The sequence below is a fragment of the Eutrema salsugineum genome, unplaced genomic scaffold (genome assembly GCF_000478725.1).
Source record: "Eutrema salsugineum unplaced genomic scaffold, Eutsalg1_0 scaffold_5, whole genome shotgun sequence".
Classification (NCBI taxonomy): Eukaryota; Viridiplantae; Streptophyta; class Magnoliopsida; order Brassicales; family Brassicaceae; genus Eutrema; species Eutrema salsugineum.
In genome coordinates, this window is record NW_006256612.1 from 13,040,717 (window position 1) to 13,062,001 (window position 21,285).

General features: G+C 37.1%; 4 protein-coding genes across 6 annotated transcripts; 3 read left to right on the top strand and 1 right to left on the bottom strand.

Moving 5' to 3' along the window:
* The first annotated feature begins 370 nt into the window (after nucleotides 1-370).
* On the top strand, nucleotides 371-5,257 carry LOC18994060 (DNA ligase 1). The gene is made up of 17 exons (XM_006417661.2): nucleotides 371-1,258; nucleotides 1,414-1,530; nucleotides 1,666-1,767; nucleotides 1,844-1,960; nucleotides 2,262-2,492; nucleotides 2,597-2,691; nucleotides 2,772-2,859; nucleotides 3,072-3,203; nucleotides 3,310-3,422; nucleotides 3,763-3,864; nucleotides 3,941-4,002; nucleotides 4,082-4,153; nucleotides 4,234-4,307; nucleotides 4,397-4,453; nucleotides 4,529-4,606; nucleotides 4,767-4,844; nucleotides 4,954-5,257. Exons 1-17 carry the CDS (start codon nucleotides 473-475, stop codon nucleotides 5,020-5,022), a joined length of 2,373 nt encoding a protein of 790 aa, XP_006417724.1. The 5' UTR covers nucleotides 371-472; the 3' UTR covers nucleotides 5,023-5,257.
* Nucleotides 5,258-5,399: 142 nt separating this feature from the next.
* LOC18994061 (protein-lysine methyltransferase METTL21D) lies at nucleotides 5,400-8,285 on the top strand. Of its 2 annotated transcripts, XM_024152032.1 has the most exons (10): nucleotides 5,400-5,606; nucleotides 5,882-5,948; nucleotides 6,117-6,182; nucleotides 6,622-6,715; nucleotides 6,823-6,939; nucleotides 7,141-7,241; nucleotides 7,345-7,419; nucleotides 7,494-7,586; nucleotides 7,669-7,986; nucleotides 8,071-8,285. In XM_024152032.1, the coding sequence occupies exons 1-10, from the start codon at nucleotides 5,593-5,595 to the stop codon at nucleotides 8,080-8,082; spliced, it is 957 nt and encodes a 318-aa protein (XP_024007800.1). In that variant the 5' UTR covers nucleotides 5,400-5,592; the 3' UTR covers nucleotides 8,083-8,285. The 2 variants fall into 2 exon arrangements, with proteins under 2 accessions (XP_024007800.1, XP_024007801.1); XM_024152033.1 differs by lacking the exon at nucleotides 8,071-8,285 and having other exon boundaries at nucleotides 7,669-7,995.
* Nucleotides 8,286-8,383: 98 nt separating this feature from the next.
* On the bottom strand, nucleotides 8,384-10,836 carry LOC18994062 (lactoylglutathione lyase). 2 transcript variants are annotated; one of them, XM_006417664.2, is made up of 9 exons: nucleotides 10,620-10,698; nucleotides 10,413-10,543; nucleotides 10,207-10,326; nucleotides 9,666-9,727; nucleotides 9,449-9,509; nucleotides 9,245-9,324; nucleotides 9,093-9,163; nucleotides 8,800-8,889; nucleotides 8,384-8,707 (listed from the first exon to the last, which is right to left on the bottom strand). In XM_006417664.2, exons 2-9 carry the CDS (start codon nucleotides 10,533-10,535, stop codon nucleotides 8,607-8,609), a joined length of 708 nt encoding a protein of 235 aa, XP_006417727.1. In that variant the 5' UTR covers nucleotides 10,536-10,543; nucleotides 10,620-10,698; the 3' UTR covers nucleotides 8,384-8,606. The 2 variants fall into 2 exon arrangements, with proteins under 2 accessions (XP_006417727.1, XP_006417726.1); XM_006417663.2 differs by lacking the exon at nucleotides 10,413-10,543 and having other exon boundaries at nucleotides 10,620-10,836.
* A 7,138-nt stretch (nucleotides 10,837-17,974) lies between these two features.
* LOC18994063 (high-affinity nitrate transporter 2.1) lies at nucleotides 17,975-19,959 on the top strand. The gene is made up of 3 exons (XM_006417666.2): nucleotides 17,975-18,784; nucleotides 18,879-18,994; nucleotides 19,104-19,959. Exons 1-3 carry the CDS (start codon nucleotides 17,975-17,977, stop codon nucleotides 19,768-19,770), a joined length of 1,593 nt encoding a protein of 530 aa, XP_006417729.1. The 3' UTR covers nucleotides 19,771-19,959.
* Nucleotides 19,960-21,285: the final 1,326 nt, after the last annotated feature.

The following is a 21,285-nucleotide window of genomic DNA, read 5'->3' on the forward strand; positions in this document are numbered from 1 at the left end:
TGTAATTAAGTTGCGAGAGTACAACGATTCTTGTTTCTTCTGAATATGACAACTTCAAGATCTTGATCGCTTCTTGAATTATCAAAATTTACTTACTTATTTAGAAAATTAGAAAAGGTGTCCATCGATTCAATTCAAACTAAGAACCGCAATCCATCTTCATAATACTCCATCCATTCCAGAATATTAAAAAAGTTTTAGAATTAAATTTTAGCTTAAATGTTTTTTCTTATTCATCAAAAACCATGGTTAATTTGTTAGACTTTGAATCTGAAAAAATATACGAGTTAGTCAAAATTAAATCCATAAGGTTTATATTACACATGTAACTGAAATAGATGAAAAGTGGAGGAGAAGAGAGTGGCGGGGGAAATTCTGCCGCCATATTACCTTTCTTCGAGATAGCAACACATGGAGTTCTCTCTAAAACCCTAATGTCAAACACTTTTCCTTCTCACTGAGAGTTTCTCAGATGCTAGCGATTCGATCATCAAATTACTTTCCATGCATATCTTCTCTCTCCGCTAAAATCCGATTTTCTCATTTCTCCTCCGTGTTGCTGTCTTTTAACCGCCAAGTTTCCTCCTTGCGCTTTAGCTCCTGCCACAGAGCCATGTCTTCTTCTCGCCCGTCCGCATTTGACGCTCTCATGTCCAATGCTCGCGCCTCCGCCAGGAAGAAGACGCCCCAGGTCTCTACTTCCTCTCGCTCGCCGAACAAAAGGAAAATCGCCGAAATCCAAGACGCCGATTTGGCCAAAACTCCTGTTCCGGAATGTAAAACGGAGAATCCGGTGGGGCCTATCTCTGATTCCGCAGAACCCAGGTCGGATACGCCTTCAACTGTGGAAGACTCAAAGAACGGAGCGAAAAAGTCTAGGGTTTTGAGTCAGACGGGCAAAATTGACGAACTGAAGAGCAAAATTGGATTGCTGAAGAAGAAGCCCGGTGATTTCAATCCGGAAAAAGTGTCTTGTTGGGAGAAAGGGGAGAGAGTTCCGTTTCTGTTTATCGCATTGGCTTTTGATCTGATTTCAGCTGAAAGTGGCCGGATTGTGATCACTGATATTCTCTGTAACATGTTGAGAACCGTTATTGCCACTACTCCCGAAGATTTGGTCGCTACTGTCTATCTTGCGGCGAACGAGATTGCCCCTGCTCATGAAGGAGTTGAGTTGGGAATTGGTGAAGGTTCCATTATCAAGGCAATCTCCGAAGCTTTTGGTAGAACTGAGTCGCAGGTTAAGAAACTGAATACGGTACGTTGATTCTTTTTTATTGGTTGCTTTATAAATCCTATCAGGTTGTCTTGTGGAATGTGTTTTGCTATTAGGTTTTCGAATAAATCAGTAGTTCTGAAATTGAACCGGAGGGTGTTGTTGTTGGTTACTGTATCACGTTTCGATTTATATAGGAACTGGGAGACTTGGGACTTGTAGCAAAAGGAAGCCGTTCGTCTCAGACTATGATGTTTAAGCCCGAACCATTGACTGTTGTCAAGGTTTTCAATACATTTCGACTAATTGCTAAGGTAATTAAAAGCCATTGTTGTTTCTGGCTTTTGGATGTTTGAGATTTTGGTTATGTGTTGAATGAGATTCAATCAACCTTCTTTTGCCTGATTTCAAAAGAGATGACTTGGACTATTGGATGTTAATTATCGCAGGAAAGTGGAAAAGATAGTTCAGAAAAGAAGAAGGACCGAATGAAGGCACTTCTTGTGGCAGCAACAGACTGCGAACCTCTTTACTTAACTCGTTTACTTCAGGTATCCAGATCAATCGTCACAATTTGTTCTGCTCATTCCATTGGTATCTTTATTAAGCCCTGCTGAATTTTACCAGGCAAAATTGCGGTTAGGGTTCTCAAATCAGACTGTGTTAGCTGCCTTGGGACAAGCTGCTGTTTACAACGAAGAGCACTCAAAGCCACCCCCAAATACCAAGTCTCCTTTAGAAGAGGTTTGTTTTCTCTTCTAGATTTTGTATTTCTCATTTTTATAGCAGAATCTACTATTATTTTTGAGTTCTGTGAGAAACAATAGCTTTTCTGAGCTACTATAAGGATGTTACTTGTGGCGTTAAGCTCTCTATGTAGCATTCTTTTTTTTTGGTGTTACTCTATGTAGCATTCTTCTAGAGGCTTACGATTTATCTCCTATGTATTTCTGTTTTTATCAAAATTTTTTTTTTATTTAATGCGTGTTATGCTACGTCATTTACACTTCTCTCCTGGATTCATCCTTCTGCTCTGTCTTTGTAGGCTGCGAAGATTGTTAAACAAGTATTCACTGTGCTACCTGTCTATGATATCATTGTTCCTGCTCTTCTAACTGTTGGTGTGTGGAATCTTCCTAAAACTTGTAATTTTACACTGGGTGTTCCAATTGGACCCATGCTTGCAAAACCAACAAAAGGTGTTGGTGAGATACTGAATAAGTTCCAGGACACCGTTTTCACATGCGAATACAAATACGACGGAGAGCGTGCACAGGTGATTTATCGGTGCCTACTTAAATTTTGTTGAATGCTATTCCTTGAGCGGAGTTATTTATATATGCCGTTAAGGTTTGGCTTGTCATCAATTGATTACTGCAGATACATTGTATGGAGGATGGTACATTCGAGATATATAGTCGAAATGCTGAAAGAAACACTGGAAAATACCCTGATGTTGCTCTTGCGTTATCAAGGTAGACTTCTGGTGTAACTTGTTGAAAATATTAGAAAGAGCGAATCTTTCTACTGAAGTTAGTAAATCTTCTCTATGCAGATTAAAGAAGCCCTCTGTGAAATCTTTTATTTTGGATTGTGAGGTTGTTGCTTTCGACAGGGAGAAAAAGAAAATTCTTCCATTCCAGGTAACTCATAAGCGAATAGCAAGGTTCTGATATTCGATTTTCACTTTTCAGATCATGCTTAAGTTTTTGTTTTGTGCGAAGAGGATTGTTGAAATATACTCTTTATTCTCCTTTTCACCTTAATTCACTTACTTGGAGGTAGCTACTATAACTAATTTGGCTTGCTGGGTAGTTTTTCTTATAGTTCTTTTATCTTATTTTTTTTTTCCCAGATTTTGAGCACTCGAGCCCGCAAAAATGTGAATGTCAATGATATCAAAGTTGGCGTATGCATCTTTGCTTTTGACATGTTATATCTAAATGGCCAGCAACTTATCCAGGAGAATCTTAATGTTCGCCGAGAGGTGAGCCAGTAAATCATAATTTTTAATTTTTTTTTGTTTTTTTTGGTTTCATGACGTAATTGTTGTGCAAATATGTAATCATTTGTGTTGACCTTTCTTCTAGCAGAAGCTATATGATTCATTTGAGGAAGATCCCGGATATTTCCAGTTTGCAACTGCTCTAACATCCAGCGATATTGATGAAATACAAAAGTTTCTGGACGCTTCTGTTGACATTGGGTATATATCTTACACTTCTCTGTATCTCTAACAACTGCAGTAATTTAGCCTCCTCTCTGTAGTAGTGTCTTTGCCTTCAGCTGCACTCCCAGAAAATTAGAGATTCTGGCAGATAACTTCTTTCGGGTATTTTATTTTAGAGATCTTCTTCATGTTGAAGGATATGATATTTTTGCAACTTGACGATGCCTGTAGTGAATTCTTTTCTCTTGCTTATCACACCATATAAAATTGATCTCTGCCTCGTTATCATTGTGCTGTTTCAAATATTCATTATGTGTTCTTTACCTTGTTATCTCTATGCTGTTCCATCTTCTGATCTATATATGCTCTTTTGCAGCTGTGAAGGTTTAATCATTAAAACATTGAATTCAGATGCTACCTATGAGCCTGCAAAGCGATCAAATAATTGGCTAAAACTGAAGAAAGACTATATGGACAGGCAATATTCTCTTAAAAAAATTTTGTTGAAAAAATTTATATCTGAATCCTTTACTGATTTATGGTTATATATGCAGCATTGGGGACTCTGTGGATCTTGTACCAATTGCTGCTTTCCATGGGCGTGGCAAACGCACAGGTGAAAACCATTTAAACTATATTGGGTGATACATTTTCACCCTTCAGGTTGTTGACAAAGCTACATTGTTTCCTTCTAGGTGTCTTTGGTGCCTTTTTACTAGCTTGCTACGATGTTGATAAAGAAGAATATCAGAGCATTTGTAAAATAGGTCAGTCTTATGCACTTTTGCATTTCATAGTTCAGTTTCTCAAGTTTCTTATACCTTGATATTACGGTTTGGGCTACTAGGTACTGGATTTTCTGAAGCCGTGCTTGAAGAGCGGTCTACAAGTCTTCGTTCTAGAGTGATTGCTACTCCAAAAGTAGAATATTTTATTGTCTTCTCTCTGGCCCTTTTTTGTTTGCAACAATATAATGGTTGAGTTTTTGATTGTGATGATTCAATATCCAGCAATACTACCGAGTTGGAGACAGCCTCAATCCAGATGTTTGGTTCGAGCCCACTGAGGTAGGATTATGTTTGCCTGGAAAAATATCTGCCAAATTTCGTTTATTTAACCGACTTTGATATGATTGCTTTAAGGTCTGGGAAGTAAAAGCAGCTGACTTGACAATTAGCCCTGTGCATCGTGCAGCTACTGGCATTGTGGACCCGGATAAGGTTTAACATTAGCTGACCTATTTTCTGTCTTTTTCATTTTTCGGATCTATATCTGATGATATATCTAATTTTTGATAAATCGTTGAGCTATTTGATTCACTTTTGAGTTGAGTGGGAAATTGTTACCGTAATGACTATTTTTATTATGTTTCGTTAAAAGGGAATATCTCTACGTTTTCCTCGTCTGGTCCGTGTACGGGGAGACAAGAAGCCAGAGGAAGCAACATCATCAGAACAGGTGACGTCTCATCCTCTAACCATAGTCATGTTATAATACAAAGATGCTGTACTGGGTTTTGAAGATCTTTTCCGTTTTCTATCTCTCAATTTCGTCTGCATATTTTTAGATTGCTGATATGTACCAAGCTCAGAAACACAATCATCCAAGCAATGAAGTCAAAGGTGATGATGATTGAACCAGACCCGGATCTAACCTATGGCGAGTGGGGCTAACTCCACAGTTTTTTTTTAATGTTCCAAAATTTGATATAAAAAAGCCATTTTATGATCTATTATCATTTTTTTCTTAAAACAGCAAACCCTAACGGCCATTAGGCTTTACTCCATAGTTCACATACGATGCACTAGATTGATAAGAACATAAGTAAAACATACCTTCAATCTAATCTAACAGCTATTGTGTTTGGCATCTTTAGGTTCAAAACTCCAAAATTAGTAAGTTATCATCTCTTTTTATAATTTATCTATATTCATTTATCTATGGTTAGAAAAAGAAAAAAAGATAATTACACCCCATCACGAGTTCCTAATCGCAGTAAGATTGGGCCATCTCGGCCTTAGTAAGTCCAATAAACATAAAACTTCCACGTCACACGGAGGTTTCGAACGTCGTTTTCCATTTTCTGATTTTCCCTCAACTGACCGGAAGTGAAACGCCTTTACGAATTACGAGAACTACTCTCCCTGCCTCCGTGGAGACCAACGATAAATCGCCCAAAGTTTGTGTTTTGTCGCACGAAGAACAAATGGATCCCGACAGGTATTACACTTTCTCTATCCACTATACATGGTAATCTCATCATCATAATCTTCGCGAAAAAACAAATGAGTATGGTCTTTTTGGTTCGGGTACGATCATTTCATCTATAGCAGGCTCTAACTTATTTATTGGTTGTTATCTTTTGAGTTGTTTTCTGTTAAAGTCGAGATCTTGCTGAGGATTAGTTTTATATTTTTCAGAAATATTTCAGTTAGTTCGTTAGAGTTTCAGCCAGTAGTTGAACAAATCTGACACTTTTGCTGTATTTTTATTAGGTTGAATTCTCCAAGCACCTGTACAGTAACCCTTGAGGTTTTGGGACACGAATTAAACTTTGCTCAGGTATGTATGATGATTCTTATTCTATTGAGATCTCATCAAGTCCAAGCTGTATTTTCGATGTCTTAGTTCTCTTGGCTTTTTTTTTCCCACTTTTGTTCATCTTTTTGACATTTCCCATGTGCTATGCTTCTAACGCTATGTCATGTCTCCCACAATTCTACATGGAAGGATCCAAATTCTAAGCATTTAGGAACAACCGTGTGGGATGCGTCCATGGTGTTTGCCAAATATCTGGTATGATCCCTCTCATCCCGCTTTACATATATATATATATATATATATATCTGTGAACAAAAAAAAGAATTATCCTTCGAGGTTAACTAGTTGGAGTGTGTAATGTAGATTGCTAGCACTAGGGCTCACTTAATCATTAGTTATAGTTCTCCGGTGAGAGTTTGATAGGTTTGGAAACGGTAAACTCGTTCTTTCTTCAATTTACCTAAAAATTCACCATAGAAGAGACTTGATTAACTACCAAGACCCTAAACCAACCCATAATGATTCCAATGCAATCTCCTCTCTCCAAGCCTTCAGCTCTCAACTAACTGTAAGGTCTGATGCTGAGCTGGCAATCTAGAATTCCCTGCTAAACTTCTTGACTAGCTATAATAGTACGAAGGATTCACTAGACTTGATAATATGAATCCTCACCAGACTTCCTAAAACCTTTCAGGGGAAAAATTGCAGGAAGGGAAGGTTTAGTCCGTCTAAACTGAAAGGGAAACGTGTTATTGAGCTCGGAGCGGGTTGCGGCGTTGCAGGATTTGGTATGTAGATACATGTATGTATTGATATCTTCTTAAAAAATCTCCTTTCTTATGTAGGACTATTGGGAATTTGGTATCTTTATCCGGAGTTTGTGTTCATGTGTCAGCTCTGGCGATGCTGGGCTGTGATGTGATTTCAACTGACCAAAAGGAGGTTTTGCCACTGCTAAAGAGGAATGTAGAATGGAACACGTCCACAATCTTGCAGATGAATTCTGGTTCAGGTGTGTGTCAGTAATGTCTTCTCTAATTTGCCATCTCGCCTTCTCTTCCTGCTTGATTATGTGGAATCTACACTTTTCTTCATTTTGTTATGCTAAGGAGAAGTTTGTAGTACCAACTCGTGATGGGAAGCTTACTTTTTCCAGTTACAAGAAAATATCAGATGGTTTTTTAGTGCCTAATGAAGTTGTCAATTCTTGTAGCATCATTTGGATCTCTCCGAGTTGCAGAGCTCGACTGGGGAAATGAAGATCATATAAGGGCTGTAGAGCCGCCATTTGACTATGTCATTGGTACTGATGTTGTAAGTTACTCAGAATCTTCGAATAATTCACTGTTATTGTGTACTTTACTCAGACTGTTTCAGCCCCAAGGGAGTGACTGATCTCACCTTATTTTGGTAAAAGGTATACGCTGAGCAGCTTCTGGAGCCCCTGTTGCACACGATACTTGCACTGTCAGGGCCAAAGACTACAGTTATGGTATGAATTAAGATGCGTCGGATTGGCTGAATAATATCATTAAAACTACAATATGACTCGATAGTTTTTTTTAGTTGGGATACGAGATACGTTCGACGATTGTTCATGACAAAATGCTTCGGATGTGGAAAGACAATTTCGAAGTCAAAACCATACCGAGATCCAAGGTACATTAACAACATTGATTCCACAGTCTCTATTAAGTTGTAGTGAACAACGCGACCGCTTATTCTGGAATGAAATCTGCAGATGGATGGTGAATACCAAGACCCGAGCATTCATCTGTACATCATGTCACAGAAATCTTCTGCGGAGAGCTCTGGAAATGCGACCCAAGATGAAGTTGTTGACACGGCTGAAACAAAATGTGAGACGAAAACCTCAACCATAGAATGCCATGTTTTGCCAAATCTGTTGGAGGAGGAAGCCGTTGCTACACATCGTCCTCGTCTTAAAGAAGATAGTTTGTTGATGAGATTACGGGACGGAAAGCTGAGTGAATGGGAGATGAGAAGGTATGGTACAGTTGCTGCACAGCTTCTCCGTGACGTTAAAATAGATGTTCAGGTGCGTTAATATGAAATCTGTCTTTTTTATATAAAACTATACTGAAACCGCTCTTAAGTAACTTTTCTTTGATTTTGTTTGTAGGTTAAAAAATGACTTTGCATAAAGCACCTTCAGAGCCATGTTCCCCAAGATCTCAACAGTTTTTCTTTTTTACCTCTTTGGTATTATGGACAATGTATACAAGGATTCCTCAAGATCTCAACCGTTTTTTCTCTTCTTTTTTTTCAACATTTTTTGGTACCCTATCATGGACAATGTGTACAATGAATCCTCCAGACTTCTTTCTTTCAATGATCGATTGTGCTTCATGAGCCGAGACCAAAACTAAATCCTCGGAAAAAAATGCAGAAATATTCAATTTGAAGACTGTAGCATAATGGTCAGTTAATTTTTGTACCAAACAACTATCAAATATATCAGGAAACAGACCAATTTCAAACATCATTCATGACATCAAACTGATTCAGATTGACGAGTATTTATTTAACTTAGCTCATCGTACATATGAAGAAACATACCACATTAATAACGAAAAATATGTTGTCTTTCTTATTCGTTGAGACGGGAAATATCTTCAGTTGTACGCAAACTCAGGTGGAATGAGCACAAGAACACTCTCAAGCTGCGTTTACAGTTGTTGTCCCGATAGTCTTGAGATCAAAGATCTCGATCCAGTAGCCATCAGGATCCTTAATGAAGGCTATATTCTTCATCTTTCCTGCGAGGCGGATAAAGGATTATAACTAGATTTTCCAAACAGAGTCACAAAAAGGAAAGATTCACATATTTACAAGATCCAAGATGTAATACCATCGTTCGGTTTCTTGACAAACTCTACTCCCAATTGTTCAAATCTCTCGCATGCCTTGTGCACATCATCAACCGTAACTCCAATATGCCCTGTGACAAGATCGGCGAGAAAAAGTTAACATTTGTAGTAATATAAGCGATATACGGGTTTTCTCTTGTAGGAATTGCCACATCTTTAGGCTTATAAACTGGTCCATATTGATGATATACATCCTAGCCTAAATTTATAGCTCACCCTACCGAAACTATTTAATTACTTCGAAAAATAGAGAGTAACGAGGTAGAGACTTTACCAAATCCTTTAGGCTCGGAGTTTCCATTATGATACCCTCTAAACTCGGTATCACTCTCTGTACCCCAGTTGCTGAAAGAGGCATTTTATATGTAAGGAACGTTCAATGCAAGAAAAGAGAGAGAAAGTAAGGAATTAATATTTGTTTCTTACTGAGTCAGTTCAATTGTTGCCGGTCGACCAAAGGTCCAAACCGTTCTCTCAGTTGGATCGGTTGGAGCTGTTGAAGTATCCTGTACTATAGTGAATTAATCAAAGTCCATACTTTGGTTTTGCAAATTTCAAAAGTTCCATACTTTGTTTTTGTAAGATCTCCTCTAGCCTATCGAAGAGTTAAACTAAGCAAGGGTCACATACCTCGTAGCCCAGGAAGTACAAACTAAATTTCATCTCAGAAAAATCCAGCCTCTTCAGCAATCTGTAAAATATAGAACATGTAAAGTCCAATAGCCTTGAGAAAAGAAGAATTCTTATATGCTGCCCTGGGGACTTAATGTTGACGGAACAAAAGAACATATATGCACTTCAGTTGCAACCTAGGAGAGAAGAGCATTCAAGAGGTGAAAAAGCTTACGACATTCCAAGCACACGTGAGTAGAAGTCAAGACTAGCCTTAGGGTCCTTGATCCGAAACATCTGAGAGTTACAAAGAGATAGCAAAATGGAACAATATCAATTGTGGAAGTGAAGGAAAAAAAAAACAAAAAGTATCTATACAAAGACGTAACAAGAATGTTACAACACCCAATGACAACAAGACTTTAACTTTATAACTTAGATTTATCTACTTATGCAATACATATATTTCTTTTCAAAGGGAAGCTACACTGAAAATAATCATATTCTCATCCATAACTACCAAAGAATATAGTCTACTAAGACCAAGATAATCCTTGATCCAAAGCTTTTGGAGTAGATCTTAAAAAACACTTCTTTGGACATCTCAGTCTAATTATTGTGAATTCGACTGATAATTAGGGTTTTCTCACGAATGTTTTCCTTAAGATAACATTCACAGGTACCTAATAGCCCCAAGATATGTAACATTTCGATTTCAATACAGAAAACAAGGATCATGGTGAACCAAATCGCTAATCGAAGCAGAGGAATCTTACTGTCTGCTGCATGATATACCCCTTTGTAGCCTCATCCCGAATCGTTGTCAAGCCAGGATTGTTTGCTGGTGATTCCTTCGCTTCCGACGCCATAGAGAACACACGTAACTGATCAAATCTCTACCAAAAAAAAAAGGAACAGACCCAGATGAATAAACAGCACACAAAGTCGGATCCAAGAAATCGAATCTCCACAAAACGTAAACCTTTGGCCTCCGGATTCTGTTGCAAGGGCAAGCGATGAAAGAAAAATCATGGGAATATGGTTTGACGAAGCGGATTACAGGCGAAATTCGAGATATAGCACTTGCTATCGAGTATGAACCCATTACGTTTCCTTGGAATTATCAATTTTCTCAATTCGTGCCACAGAAAATATTTGAGAGAAGAAAAGTGAAAGGAGAGATTTTTACCGCTCTAGAGCTGCTTATACGATGAACGGATCGAGAGCAGCGTGTAGTGAGTGACTGCAAATGGAGAGTGGAAGAGTTTCGGCCTGCTCGAATACGTTTTGTGTCTAGTGGCCCTTGGGGGATTAATTGCAAACGACGTCGTCGTATGTTTGTGGTGATACCCTATATTTTATTGGCGAGTGAAAATATTCTTATTGCTAGTGAAGAAGCTGAATACAAAGATTAGATGGGCTGATTAGTTTGCAATTTTTAACTGTGTCTACGATGAATTTGTTATTTACGTTTCGAAAGTCATGTTCAAAATCAACAATTATGCGATACGAAAAAAGTCAAAGCGTTTTATCGGATCTTCTAGTATCCACAAGAAGCTAGCAGCGATGCCCACATGATCACATATATTGCCGCAAAAGTTTTGTGGACGCTTTTAAAATAAACTCTAAGTTCTTCAATGATGTCTTTTTTAATTTTTATATACAACAAACATGCAGTGCAAAGTTATTGAGCCCATAAGTAATATGGTGAATACGCCCATGGTGAATAGATCCGCTATCCATCCAAGAGACAGAAAGATGCGTTGTATTGAGGAGTAAGAGCATATGACAAGAGATGTTGGAGGCAATTTCGTTTGGTGCTGCGGGAGGAAATTGGAGCTAAGAATTTTTTATTCACTTAAAGAGCAACTTCAATGGTGAACTCTTTATAGGGTTGATTTCTAATTTTTTATTCATTTAATTTTGAAGAACGAAAAATTTAAAATTTATTAAATTTTCTTCTTTAATGGTGATTCTCTCTAGGGGTTTTCTGTTTTGGGGGAAGAGAAAGATTGTTGCAGAAAAAAAAAACTCTTGCCATAGAAAACTGTCACGTCGTTGATGAACTCCATTAAAACTGGGTTCTAAAAATTCTTCTCTAAAAGATGGTTCATCATAAAAATGGGCTTTTTGATTTTTTTTTTAAATCTAAATAATAGATGAACCCAGCCTATGAACCCCTCAGACCATGTCCATCAGGGGTTTACCTGAAGTTCATGGACCAGTTTCATAGGCAAAACCAATTAAAAATAAAAGAAAAAAGGGCTATATTGGATGAACCGGTTCATCCTGAAGACTCTGAAGACCTCGCCTCTTAACCACGTGGAAAAACCTAATTGGAGCAAAAATATTGTGTAATTTTGAGCGACAAATTTTTTTTCTCGGACAAAATTTATTTTCATCCCATCGCAACTCTCTTCTCTCTTTCTCTTCCCCGACGATTTTCAATCAATCGGAGATTCCGTCAAATTTACCGGTGGTGTTGTAATCCGAGCATCGAGTATCTATTCCCATCATCAAAGTAATCCACTACAAGAAAAGATAGAGTTAGCAACGACTTTTTTACAACGAATTATTGTCGTCGCAAATTAACGACGAATTAACGATGATTTGGCACACAATCGTCGTTAATTCGTTGCAAATAAAATCGTTGTAAAACCGTCGCCATCTACGACGTTTTTACTACGATATTTTGTTTTTAGAAATTAATAATTTAAAAAAAAATAAATTTTAAAATTGTTTTCTTTTTTAATTTTTTAAAAAAATTGTTTTTATTGAAAAAAATCAAATCGTCGTAAAATCGTTGTAATTTACGACGATTTTACGACGATTTTTTTTTAAAAAAATTTTTATTTTAAATTTTTTTAAAAATTTTGTTTTAATTTTTTTTTATTAAAAAAAAAATCAAATCGTCGTAAAATCGTCGTAAATTACAACGATTTTACAACGATTTCATAAAATATACAAAGTTCCACATCGGTAGTTTTGGAAATTTTGTTGTAGTATATATATACCAACTCATAACTATTAAACAATCAGTGTATCACTATCATCCGAGTAACCACCGGCCACCACGGATCACCAACTGCGATCACCGGCGACCACCACCGGCGACCACCACCAGCGACCACCGGTGACCACCACCGGCGACCACCGGCGACCACCAGCGACCACCAGCGACCACCGGCGACCACCGGCGCAGGAAGAGCCACCGCCGCCGGAGGAGCCACCACCGCCGGAGGAGCTATCACCACCGGAGTCACCATTGCCGGAAAAATTTTACAAAAATAAAATAATCGTTGTAAAATCGTCGTAAAATAAATAAATAAAAATAATAAAAATAATAAAAATCGTTGTAAAATCGTTGTAAAAATAAAAAAAAATAATAAAAATCGTTGTAAAATCGTTGTAAAAAATTAAAAATAAAAATTAAAAAAATATTAAATATCGTTGTAAAATCGTCGTAAATTAGCGATGAATATAAATCGTCGCTAATTACAACGAATTTACGACGAAATTTGATTTACGACGATCGATTCACGACGATTTGATTTTCGTCGTAAAATCGATGCAAACACTCATTTACAACGAATTTACAACGAATATGGTCGTTGTAAATGAGGTGTTTTCTTGTAGTGATCGTTCTTCCTTTGTAATTTGTTAAATTGTTCTTCTTTTGTAATTTGTTAAACTGTTATAACTTTTGGGGAAAACGAACGAAATCGATCGAGGAACTGTTATAAGATGTTTTCTGGTATTGAGTTTAGTATCTTTTGATTTTGTTTCCTTCCAACTATCGCTCCAGAATTCATGCTATTCGATTCTGGTGTTGAGTTTAGTATCTTTGGGTTCTTGTTACAGCTAATTCAAATGAGAAAATCAACTTATGGAACCGCAGTTTTCATTGCCCTTTTCTCTGTGTCAGCATTGCAACCGAAAGTCAGCTTATTTATTTGCCAATTGATCTGTTTTGTTAGCTTGCTGTTAGTTTTACAGTGATGATTCACGTTTTGGAATAATTAAAGAAGCTTGTAAAGTTGTGTTATCTGCGATTTTGTTATTGATCCGAGCTTGAAGGTGTTCTCTCTGTGTTGATACCATTTATGCTAATTCCCAGAATCTATACGAAGGAGGCAACCTTGTTCGTATGTTAAGAGAAATCTCGTGAGGCGCTGAGAGAGAAAGGAGAGAATAAAAGTGAGGAGAAGAAGCAGACTGATCGTGTTTCATGGAGTAAAAGGAGGAGAAGGAGAAAAGGAGAGTGTTCTTTAGTCTCATGACGGAGAAGGAGAAGAGTGAGAACGAGACGTCACGGAGGTGGTGGAGACCACTGGTGGGTCTAGTCAAGAATGTCATGGTTGTGGCAAACCTCGACGGTTGTGGAGGAGCAACGCCAGAGCAGATCAGAAGTGGAGAAGAAGAGAAAAGAGGAAGAAGAAGGGAAACAACCAGTTTCGAGAAGAGCTTGACCTTGTTATTCCTCTTCACGTTTTGTTTATAAGACTTGAGAAAGTCTGAACATTTTTGTATGGTTTCTTGTTTCAGTCTTTGAAGTTGCTCTCGGTAATGGCTGTAATCTGATTGGGCGATGAACCTGATAACATCGAGAAGAAAAGCATTACAACATCTGATCCACTGACTTCAAGCACTTGAGATGAGGTATGTATGACTCTGTTTCACTGTAATTTAACTTGAATCGATTCTTGATCTAACAGCTATGGATTTCCCATTTCATGAACAATGCCGGTGGTGCTGTTTAAGTTGAGAATGAGAGAATTTAAATGATGCAGAATGAGAGAATAGTTGCAGATCTTGTTGTTTTTATCTTAAATACATGACCTGTTTTATTGTTATCTGTATATAAACAATGTTCACACTTTATGATTTAGTATAGGCATCAGTAGTGGAAACATTGAACCTCAGAGCCAATAAGTTTTGCTTCTTGGCTGCAACGGTTTTGTCGTCTTAAGTTATATTGTATGATCGGAATTTTTTCATCACGAGTTCGACTAAAGAAAGATGGAGACAAGTAACTTAAGTTTTGAGAAAGGCAATTTCTACTCTTGTTTTGGTTTCAAAAGCCTGCTTGTAAAATTGTCACACATTGAAATAAGTAGCACAATCAAATTAATAAAAAAAGCTAATCTTGTCGTGTATGTTGCATTAATTTTAAAGTTTCTAAATCTTTGTTGCAAATTCGAATTTCATGTGGTTCAAGACACTTTTTTTTATTGTTGCATCAATATTTTTTTTTTTTTTTTTTTTGATGAACCCCATTATAAAGTTCACCAATAGAACCTAGAAATTGACACAGCTTTTTCCAAAAACTAAAAACCACAAAATAATAATATTCTATTCTGGTGAACCCGAATTCACTAATGTACATGCTCTCATGATACATCATTGGTGCTCTAACGTTTGGCGTTGTGACCGTGTACGCCACATAAGACTGTCCAAGTTTAAGAAACGATAAATTTTGATACCATATAGAAACACCGTTTATATACCGTCTATGTGGTTATTTGATAGTTCCCTAATCTAGACTAAGTTTTTTACTTATGGCTTTTCATTTTAACTCTTTCGCAACTGTATGACCGAAAAACTCATAGCTTGTAATAGTTACCTTGCAATTTTAATTGAAAACCCTTTGTCAAAAAAAACACCGTTTATATACATAGTTAATTGAGAACATATGTGTGGATGAATATATAAACTATATACACAAAAATAACAATATGTAGTCATGTTCGGTTCTAGACTAAGGCCTAATAAACATATGTTTCAGGCACCAAAATATATTAACATGGTTGAAGGCATCAATTTTGAGAAACTGGTTGTGGTGTAGTGGTTTAGTCCAATCTAAAATTCTTCAAGGTACTAAATTCAAACCTTGAGCCTACAATTTTTGTCCTCTTTTCGAAAAGAGGTGTGTTGATGGTTTTTTTTTTTTTTTGGCTTCAGGCTAAGAAACACTTCGGGCCGATCATGTATGTAATTTGAGGTAATGAATTGAGAAGATACACAGAGAGAAGCCAGGAGGTAATGGAGATATGGTGAAAGAGAATGCAAATCTTCTTTCCATTGTACCGACACTATTAATAGTTAGGGTTATAAATTTTTGATAAAAACTCATAGGTTGTCATTACGGATTTTATTTTTATACAGCACATTGTCCTTACCTTCGATAAATAAAACAATACTGGATTAAAGTGGTATCAATAAACTAACCAATCTAATAAATCGGATTATTATTAAGTTCCAAGATTGTAAATCTGCCCCGGCGTTTCCAGACTTTAAATGATATTTTTGACTCATATTATTCACCCTATTTTGGTGATTTGAATAATACGATCAAGTTGAAAAAATATCGTACACACATTACTTATGTATATCGCATATCATCGATATAAGTTGACTTCTCAAATTTGGACACCGAATTTTTGTCTTTTCTCAAACCTCAACAGACCTCAACACAGGGAACAGCGGAGACGTCAGCAAGATTAATTTATACAAGTATACATGCACACTACTGCACATAAATTGATCTACACGTATATTAGGTCCTTGTCAATTGTCATCTACAAGTACTTGCAACATATTTTTGGTTAAACATTATAATTATTAGTAAAGTATATATGTAATATGTGTGGACATGTAAGGACCTGATAGGTACTTGACATATTATAAGTTTAACTTATAACTGACCCTTTTTTTAACGGCTAGTTATAACTTATAACAGACCAAAATCATCATTTCGTTTTAAAAAAAGGAAATCATCATAAGGTTGGGCGCTTGGACTTATATTCGCAGTATTATATATGGAAATATATCAAAGATATATAATTTGTTGAAGGAATAAGCGATCGTATTGAATCTTAAGAGACAACTAATATGCAGCTAAGGTCGCAAATTCGACCGTCCGGGAGAGTACAGCTATTAGTTTATTCATCAAATCATAGTTATTCCTATCCTTGATGCTACACGATATAGAGAATGACATCGATACCCCTAAGAAATTATTACGGTTTTAGTCTAACTGCATAATATATAAAAACACTGACATCACTTTCGAGTTTCAAGTGATTAGAGATGTAAATTTTAACGAGTAGCATGATGCCAATGATCGGGCGGGCTGGTTGAAAAGAGATTATTGGCGTAGAAAATAATCGATAAAAGATTGTTTTTACTATTTAATCAGGAGAATAGAGTGGCTGGATCCTTTTCAGTTGAATAAGTGAGGCTTTCCCGACAGAAAGACTTGCATAAAACCAAGTCTTTGCTCGTTTCCTGGATCTGAGGACAGCCTGATGAAACATTCGCTTATAGTTCTCAAAATTTTTTTTTGATTATTTACGAATTTTTCAGCCTTTAAATCACAAAAAAAAATATTTTTAAATTGTTTATAGCTCCAAATTCTCAGATCCGGTTCTGCTTGTTCCAAAAAAAAAAAATGAGAAAATTGAGATCGAATGCAAAACTGAAACAAAGTAGTCAGCGAAACGAGTGACAAGTAATTAGAGAACAAACCATTGGTGAAAACATGCGTGGTCCACGGGCATAGAAACTAGAGTGTCTTAAAATTCACAATGCGTATTAAAGTGTTAGGATTAAATGGTATCCCTGTTGGGCCGGAGCAAAAGCCGTCAAATTAATAAACGTAATATTCAGAGAAAAAAAGTGTTAGGATTCAAGAATTGTGAGAACCGAAAACGTATTAAGTCTAATACACTAGCATCATCTAACGAAAATATCATAATCCCATAGTGCAAGTGGTTTTGATTTAAAAATTAAACATTGACTTAATGTGTTGTTTTAAAAGCTTTTACATAGATTAAGCAAAACATTATTATTTATCATTTTCCAAAAGTATAAACACTTCGTAATATTATCTCTGTAATAATAGAGTTAAAATAATGTTTAAAATACAGTATTGCATTGAAAACGTATTTTATGAAACAAAAATAAACTCTAAAAAACACTTATTATAAATAAATAAATAAAATCACACCGAAGAAATTTACTGCCATATCAAAGTAACACAATCCAAATTATCTGATAGATTTGGGCGCTAATGGATCCAAAGCCACAACGGGTTTTAGGTTTCTGCTCTATAATTTTTAATTCCAACTACTCATGATACTTTACGTTCCTAAATCACAAATTGTAGGCATTGAAGGTCTGAAAGTTTTTGATTTAACAAAAGAAAAAATGATAAATAGTATACCTAGAGAGACTTACGAACCAGAAGAGTAGAGAAGGGTAGAGTTGTCATTGGAGAATATAGGCAACCTTTGGGATTAGCGAGAGATTAGGAAGATGCAATAGATTCCTCTAAAGAATACTTTTAAATTGTTGATCGTCACAAAAAAAATTATAATAAAAAAGTAGATTATTTGTTAGGGTAACCGTTGAGAATCTCCAAAGAATGCTTTTGTGAAATTGTCAACGCTAGGAATCCTATATAACCCCTGGTGAAATATCCAAACATATCGATCAATAAACTTGAATCAAATAACAAACTTGTAAAGGGACTTCTAATTAAAAATGGGTGATTCTACAGGTGAGCCAGGAAGCTCCATGCATGGAGTAACCGGTAGAGAACAAAGTTTTGCTTTCTCGGTGGCTTCACCGATTGTCTCAACCGACAAGACAGCCAAGTTCGACCTGCCGGTGGACACGGAGCATAAGGCAACAGTTTTCAAGCTCTTCTCCTTCGCAAATCCTCACATGAGAACGTTCCACCTCTCGTGGGTCTCTTTCTCCACGTGTTTTGTCTCGACATTCGCGGCTGCACCACTTGTCCCCATCATCCGGGAGAACCTAAACCTAACAAAACAAGACATCGGAAACGCCGGAGTTGCGTCCGTCTCGGGGAGTATCTTCTCTAGGCTGGTTATGGGAGCCGTGTGTGATCTCTTGGGTCCTCGTTACGCCTGTGCCTTCCTTGTGATGCTTTCTGCGCCAACGGTGTTCTCGATGAGCTTCGTGGACGGAGCCGCAGGGTTCATAACCGTGAGGTTCATGATTGGTTTCTGCCTGGCGACATTTGTGTCTTGTCAGTACTGGATGAGCACTATGTTCAATAGTAAGATCATCGGTCTGGTAAATGGGACAGCCGCCGGATGGGGAAACATGGGCGGTGGCATAACGCAGTTGCTCATGCCGGTTGTCTATGAAATCATAAGGCGTTGTGGCTCCACAGCTTTCACTGCCTGGAGAATAGCCTTCTTTGTTCCCGGTTGGTTGCACATCATCATGGGTTTCTTTGTGCTCACGCTAGGTCAAGATCTGCCAGATGGAAACCGAAGTGCCTTGGAGAAAAAGGGAGAAGTTGCCAAAGACAAATTCGGAAAGGTACTTGTCTATCTATCTATATATTTATGATATACATGTCATAACAATTTATAGGTGGATCAAAATTCTAACTGATTTTGTATAAATGGTGTAGATTTTGTGGTATGCCGTCACAAACTACAGGACTTGGATCTTCGTTCTTCTCTATGGATACTCCATGGGAGTTGAGTTGACCACTGATAATGTTATCGCCGAGTACTTCTTTGACAGGTTTGTTACTTTGTTATCTAGCTATATCTGTTGAAAATAGAAGAAAAACTTTTAAATATAGCACTTACGAATAACAAAGACTAAACATATGTTTACATGAATTTTTCAGGTTTCACATGAAGCTCCATACAGCCGGAATTATAGCAGCATCTTTCGGAATGGCCAACTTCTTCGCTCGTCCAGCAGGAGGCTATGCATCTGACATTGCAGCCAAATACTTCGGGATGAGAGGAAGGTTGTGGGCGTTGTGGATCATTCAAACGGCCGGTGGTCTCTTCTGTGTGTGGCTTGGCCGCGCCAACACCCTCGTCACTGCCATTGTAGCCATGATCCTCTTCTCTTTAGGTGCACAGGCCGCTTGCGGAGCCACCTTTGCAATCGTTCCCTTTGTCTCCCGGCGAGCCCTTGGCATCATCTCGGGTTTAACTGGGGCTGGAGGAAACTTTGGGTCAGGACTCACACAGCTCATCTTCTTCTCGACCTCAACGTTCACAACTGAAGAAGGGCTAACGTGGATGGGAGTGATGATAGCTGCTTGCACGTTGCCTGTAGCCTTTATCCACTTTCCTCAGTGGGGAAGCATGTTCTTGCCTCCTTCCAAGGATCCAATCAAAGGTACGGAGGAGCACTATTATGCTTCCGAGTGGAATGAGCAGGAGAAACAGAAGAACATGCATCAAGGAAGTCTCCGGTTTGCCGAGAACGCCAAGTCCGAGGGCGGTCGCCGCGTACGCTCTGCTGCTACGCCCCCGGGGAACACACCCAACAACGTTTAATGATACCAATGTGTCAAGAAAATCAATAATTTCACTTGTGTGAAATGGGAACAAACAGAAAAAATAAACACCTAATTCTTTCTTTATATGCTTTTTTTGCGTTTTGCTTTGTATTTTTGTCTTTTCTTGAGTTTCTATTGTATGTTTGTGCCGAGCGTTTTTAAAAATTAAATGCTCTTTTTCATTGAAGTGGGGGTGTTGGTAGTTTTACTGAAAGTCTATAAATTAGAATTTTCATAAAAAGGTATATGATACTGTTGTCCAGATCACGAAACGTAAAATTTTAAACCAAATGAGCATAAATTGATGCTTTTCTGTGTCCTATTAAAAAACGACAGATATATTTGTATAAAACATATGCACCAATATTAAGTATAGACTTTTTATGCCATTCTAGTTATCATCCAAAATTAAATATAAACTTTTAATGCCATTCTAGTTATCATGATACTTAGAAGTTAAAACATCACACGTCATATATATAATATAATAATATATCGTTTCGTCATATTTCCCATTATTGTAAACCATCTATGTCTACATAAAAAAGTCATTTTTAGTGTCTTTCAGATATGAAGACAACTTAGACTGTCGTTTGCAAGATAACTCTGGGTTTTAAATACGTTTTAATGATTTATTATAAGCAAACTAAAAAGTAAAGAAAAAAGAAAAACATAACCTAAAATGACAATAGAATAAGAAACATACAATAAACGCAATCAAGTGTCCTATAGTTTGGATTTTGGCAATCAACTTTTTTTTTTTTTTTAGGTTTCTGACCCAGCCTAAGCTCACGTCGTTCTAATTCCAAAAAGACACCCTAATCCAAACCGTTTTATCTAGGTTCGAACCATGTGTTTCAGATTTGGATTGAGTGGTGTTTATGGGTTTTGACATACCTAACATGGAGAAATTTGGAATCTGATGTGCTACTAGATCTAATTACTGAGCTTCGGATCTTATCAAATTGATGTGACAAGATTGGAAAATCAGCATGTTTTATGTGTGGGTCATTCCAAGGTGTATAAAGCAGTACACGTTAGTCTTTTGCAGGCGCTACGTCTAGCGTTACATATCCACACGAGATCGAAATCTGAGTTTCGAGATAGAGATTTTGATCCTTGGTCGGTAAGTTTATAATTTATGTTCTTCCTGTGATCTATAAATTTTGAAATGCATATATTGACTCTATGAGTTCATTAATATTGAACTGTATTTTGATAAATAAATCACTGAACCACGTTTTTTGACATGAAATCAATGAATCATTTATGGGAAAAAATGATGGAATCGAGCTTCTAATGAAAAATCGTATTTTTGACGAGAGATTAAGATTTGTCTATTAGTAGTAAATCTTAAATCACGTTTTTTTTTACAAAAAAAAAATCATGTTTTTGGTGGTAATTAAATTCCGTTTTTAGGCAAAACATCGAGCCACGATTATGTTGGGGGCATGTGTCGAGAGTTAGAGACTTTCGTTGGTAAAATATATTCTAAGTGGTGTAATTTTATAAT

Coding starts and splice junctions, on each gene's coding strand:
- LOC18994060 (XM_006417661.2), top strand. CDS start 473: ATGCTAGCGATTCGATCATCAAATTACTTTCCATGCATATCTTCTCTC. Junction 2,493..2,596: donor ACGACGGAGAGCGTGCACAG/GTGATTTATCGG, acceptor TGATTACTGCAG/ATACATTGTATGGAGGATGG. Junction 3,423..3,762: donor GACGCTTCTGTTGACATTGG/GTATATATCTTA, acceptor GCTCTTTTGCAG/CTGTGAAGGTTTAATCATTA.
- LOC18994061 (XM_024152032.1), top strand. Junction 6,716..6,822: donor TTGCGGCGTTGCAGGATTTG/GTATGTAGATAC, acceptor TTCATGTGTCAG/CTCTGGCGATGCTGGGCTGT. Junction 6,940..7,140: donor GCAGATGAATTCTGGTTCAG/GTGTGTGTCAGT, acceptor CAATTCTTGTAG/CATCATTTGGATCTCTCCGA.
- LOC18994062 (XM_006417664.2), bottom strand. CDS start 10,535: ATGGGTTCATACTCGATAGCAAGTGCTATATCTCGAATTTCGCCTGTA. Junction 9,510..9,665: donor TCACGTGTGCTTGGAATGTC/GTAAGCTTTTTC, acceptor TATATTTTACAG/ATTGCTGAAGAGGCTGGATT. Junction 8,890..9,092: donor CTCCGAGCCTAAAGGATTTG/GTAAAGTCTCTA, acceptor ATCTTGTCACAG/GGCATATTGGAGTTACGGTT.
- LOC18994063 (XM_006417666.2), top strand. CDS start 17,975: ATGGGTGATTCTACAGGTGAGCCAGGAAGCTCCATGCATGGAGTAACC. Junction 18,785..18,878: donor CCAAAGACAAATTCGGAAAG/GTACTTGTCTAT, acceptor TAAATGGTGTAG/ATTTTGTGGTATGCCGTCAC. Junction 18,995..19,103: donor GCCGAGTACTTCTTTGACAG/GTTTGTTACTTT, acceptor TGAATTTTTCAG/GTTTCACATGAAGCTCCATA.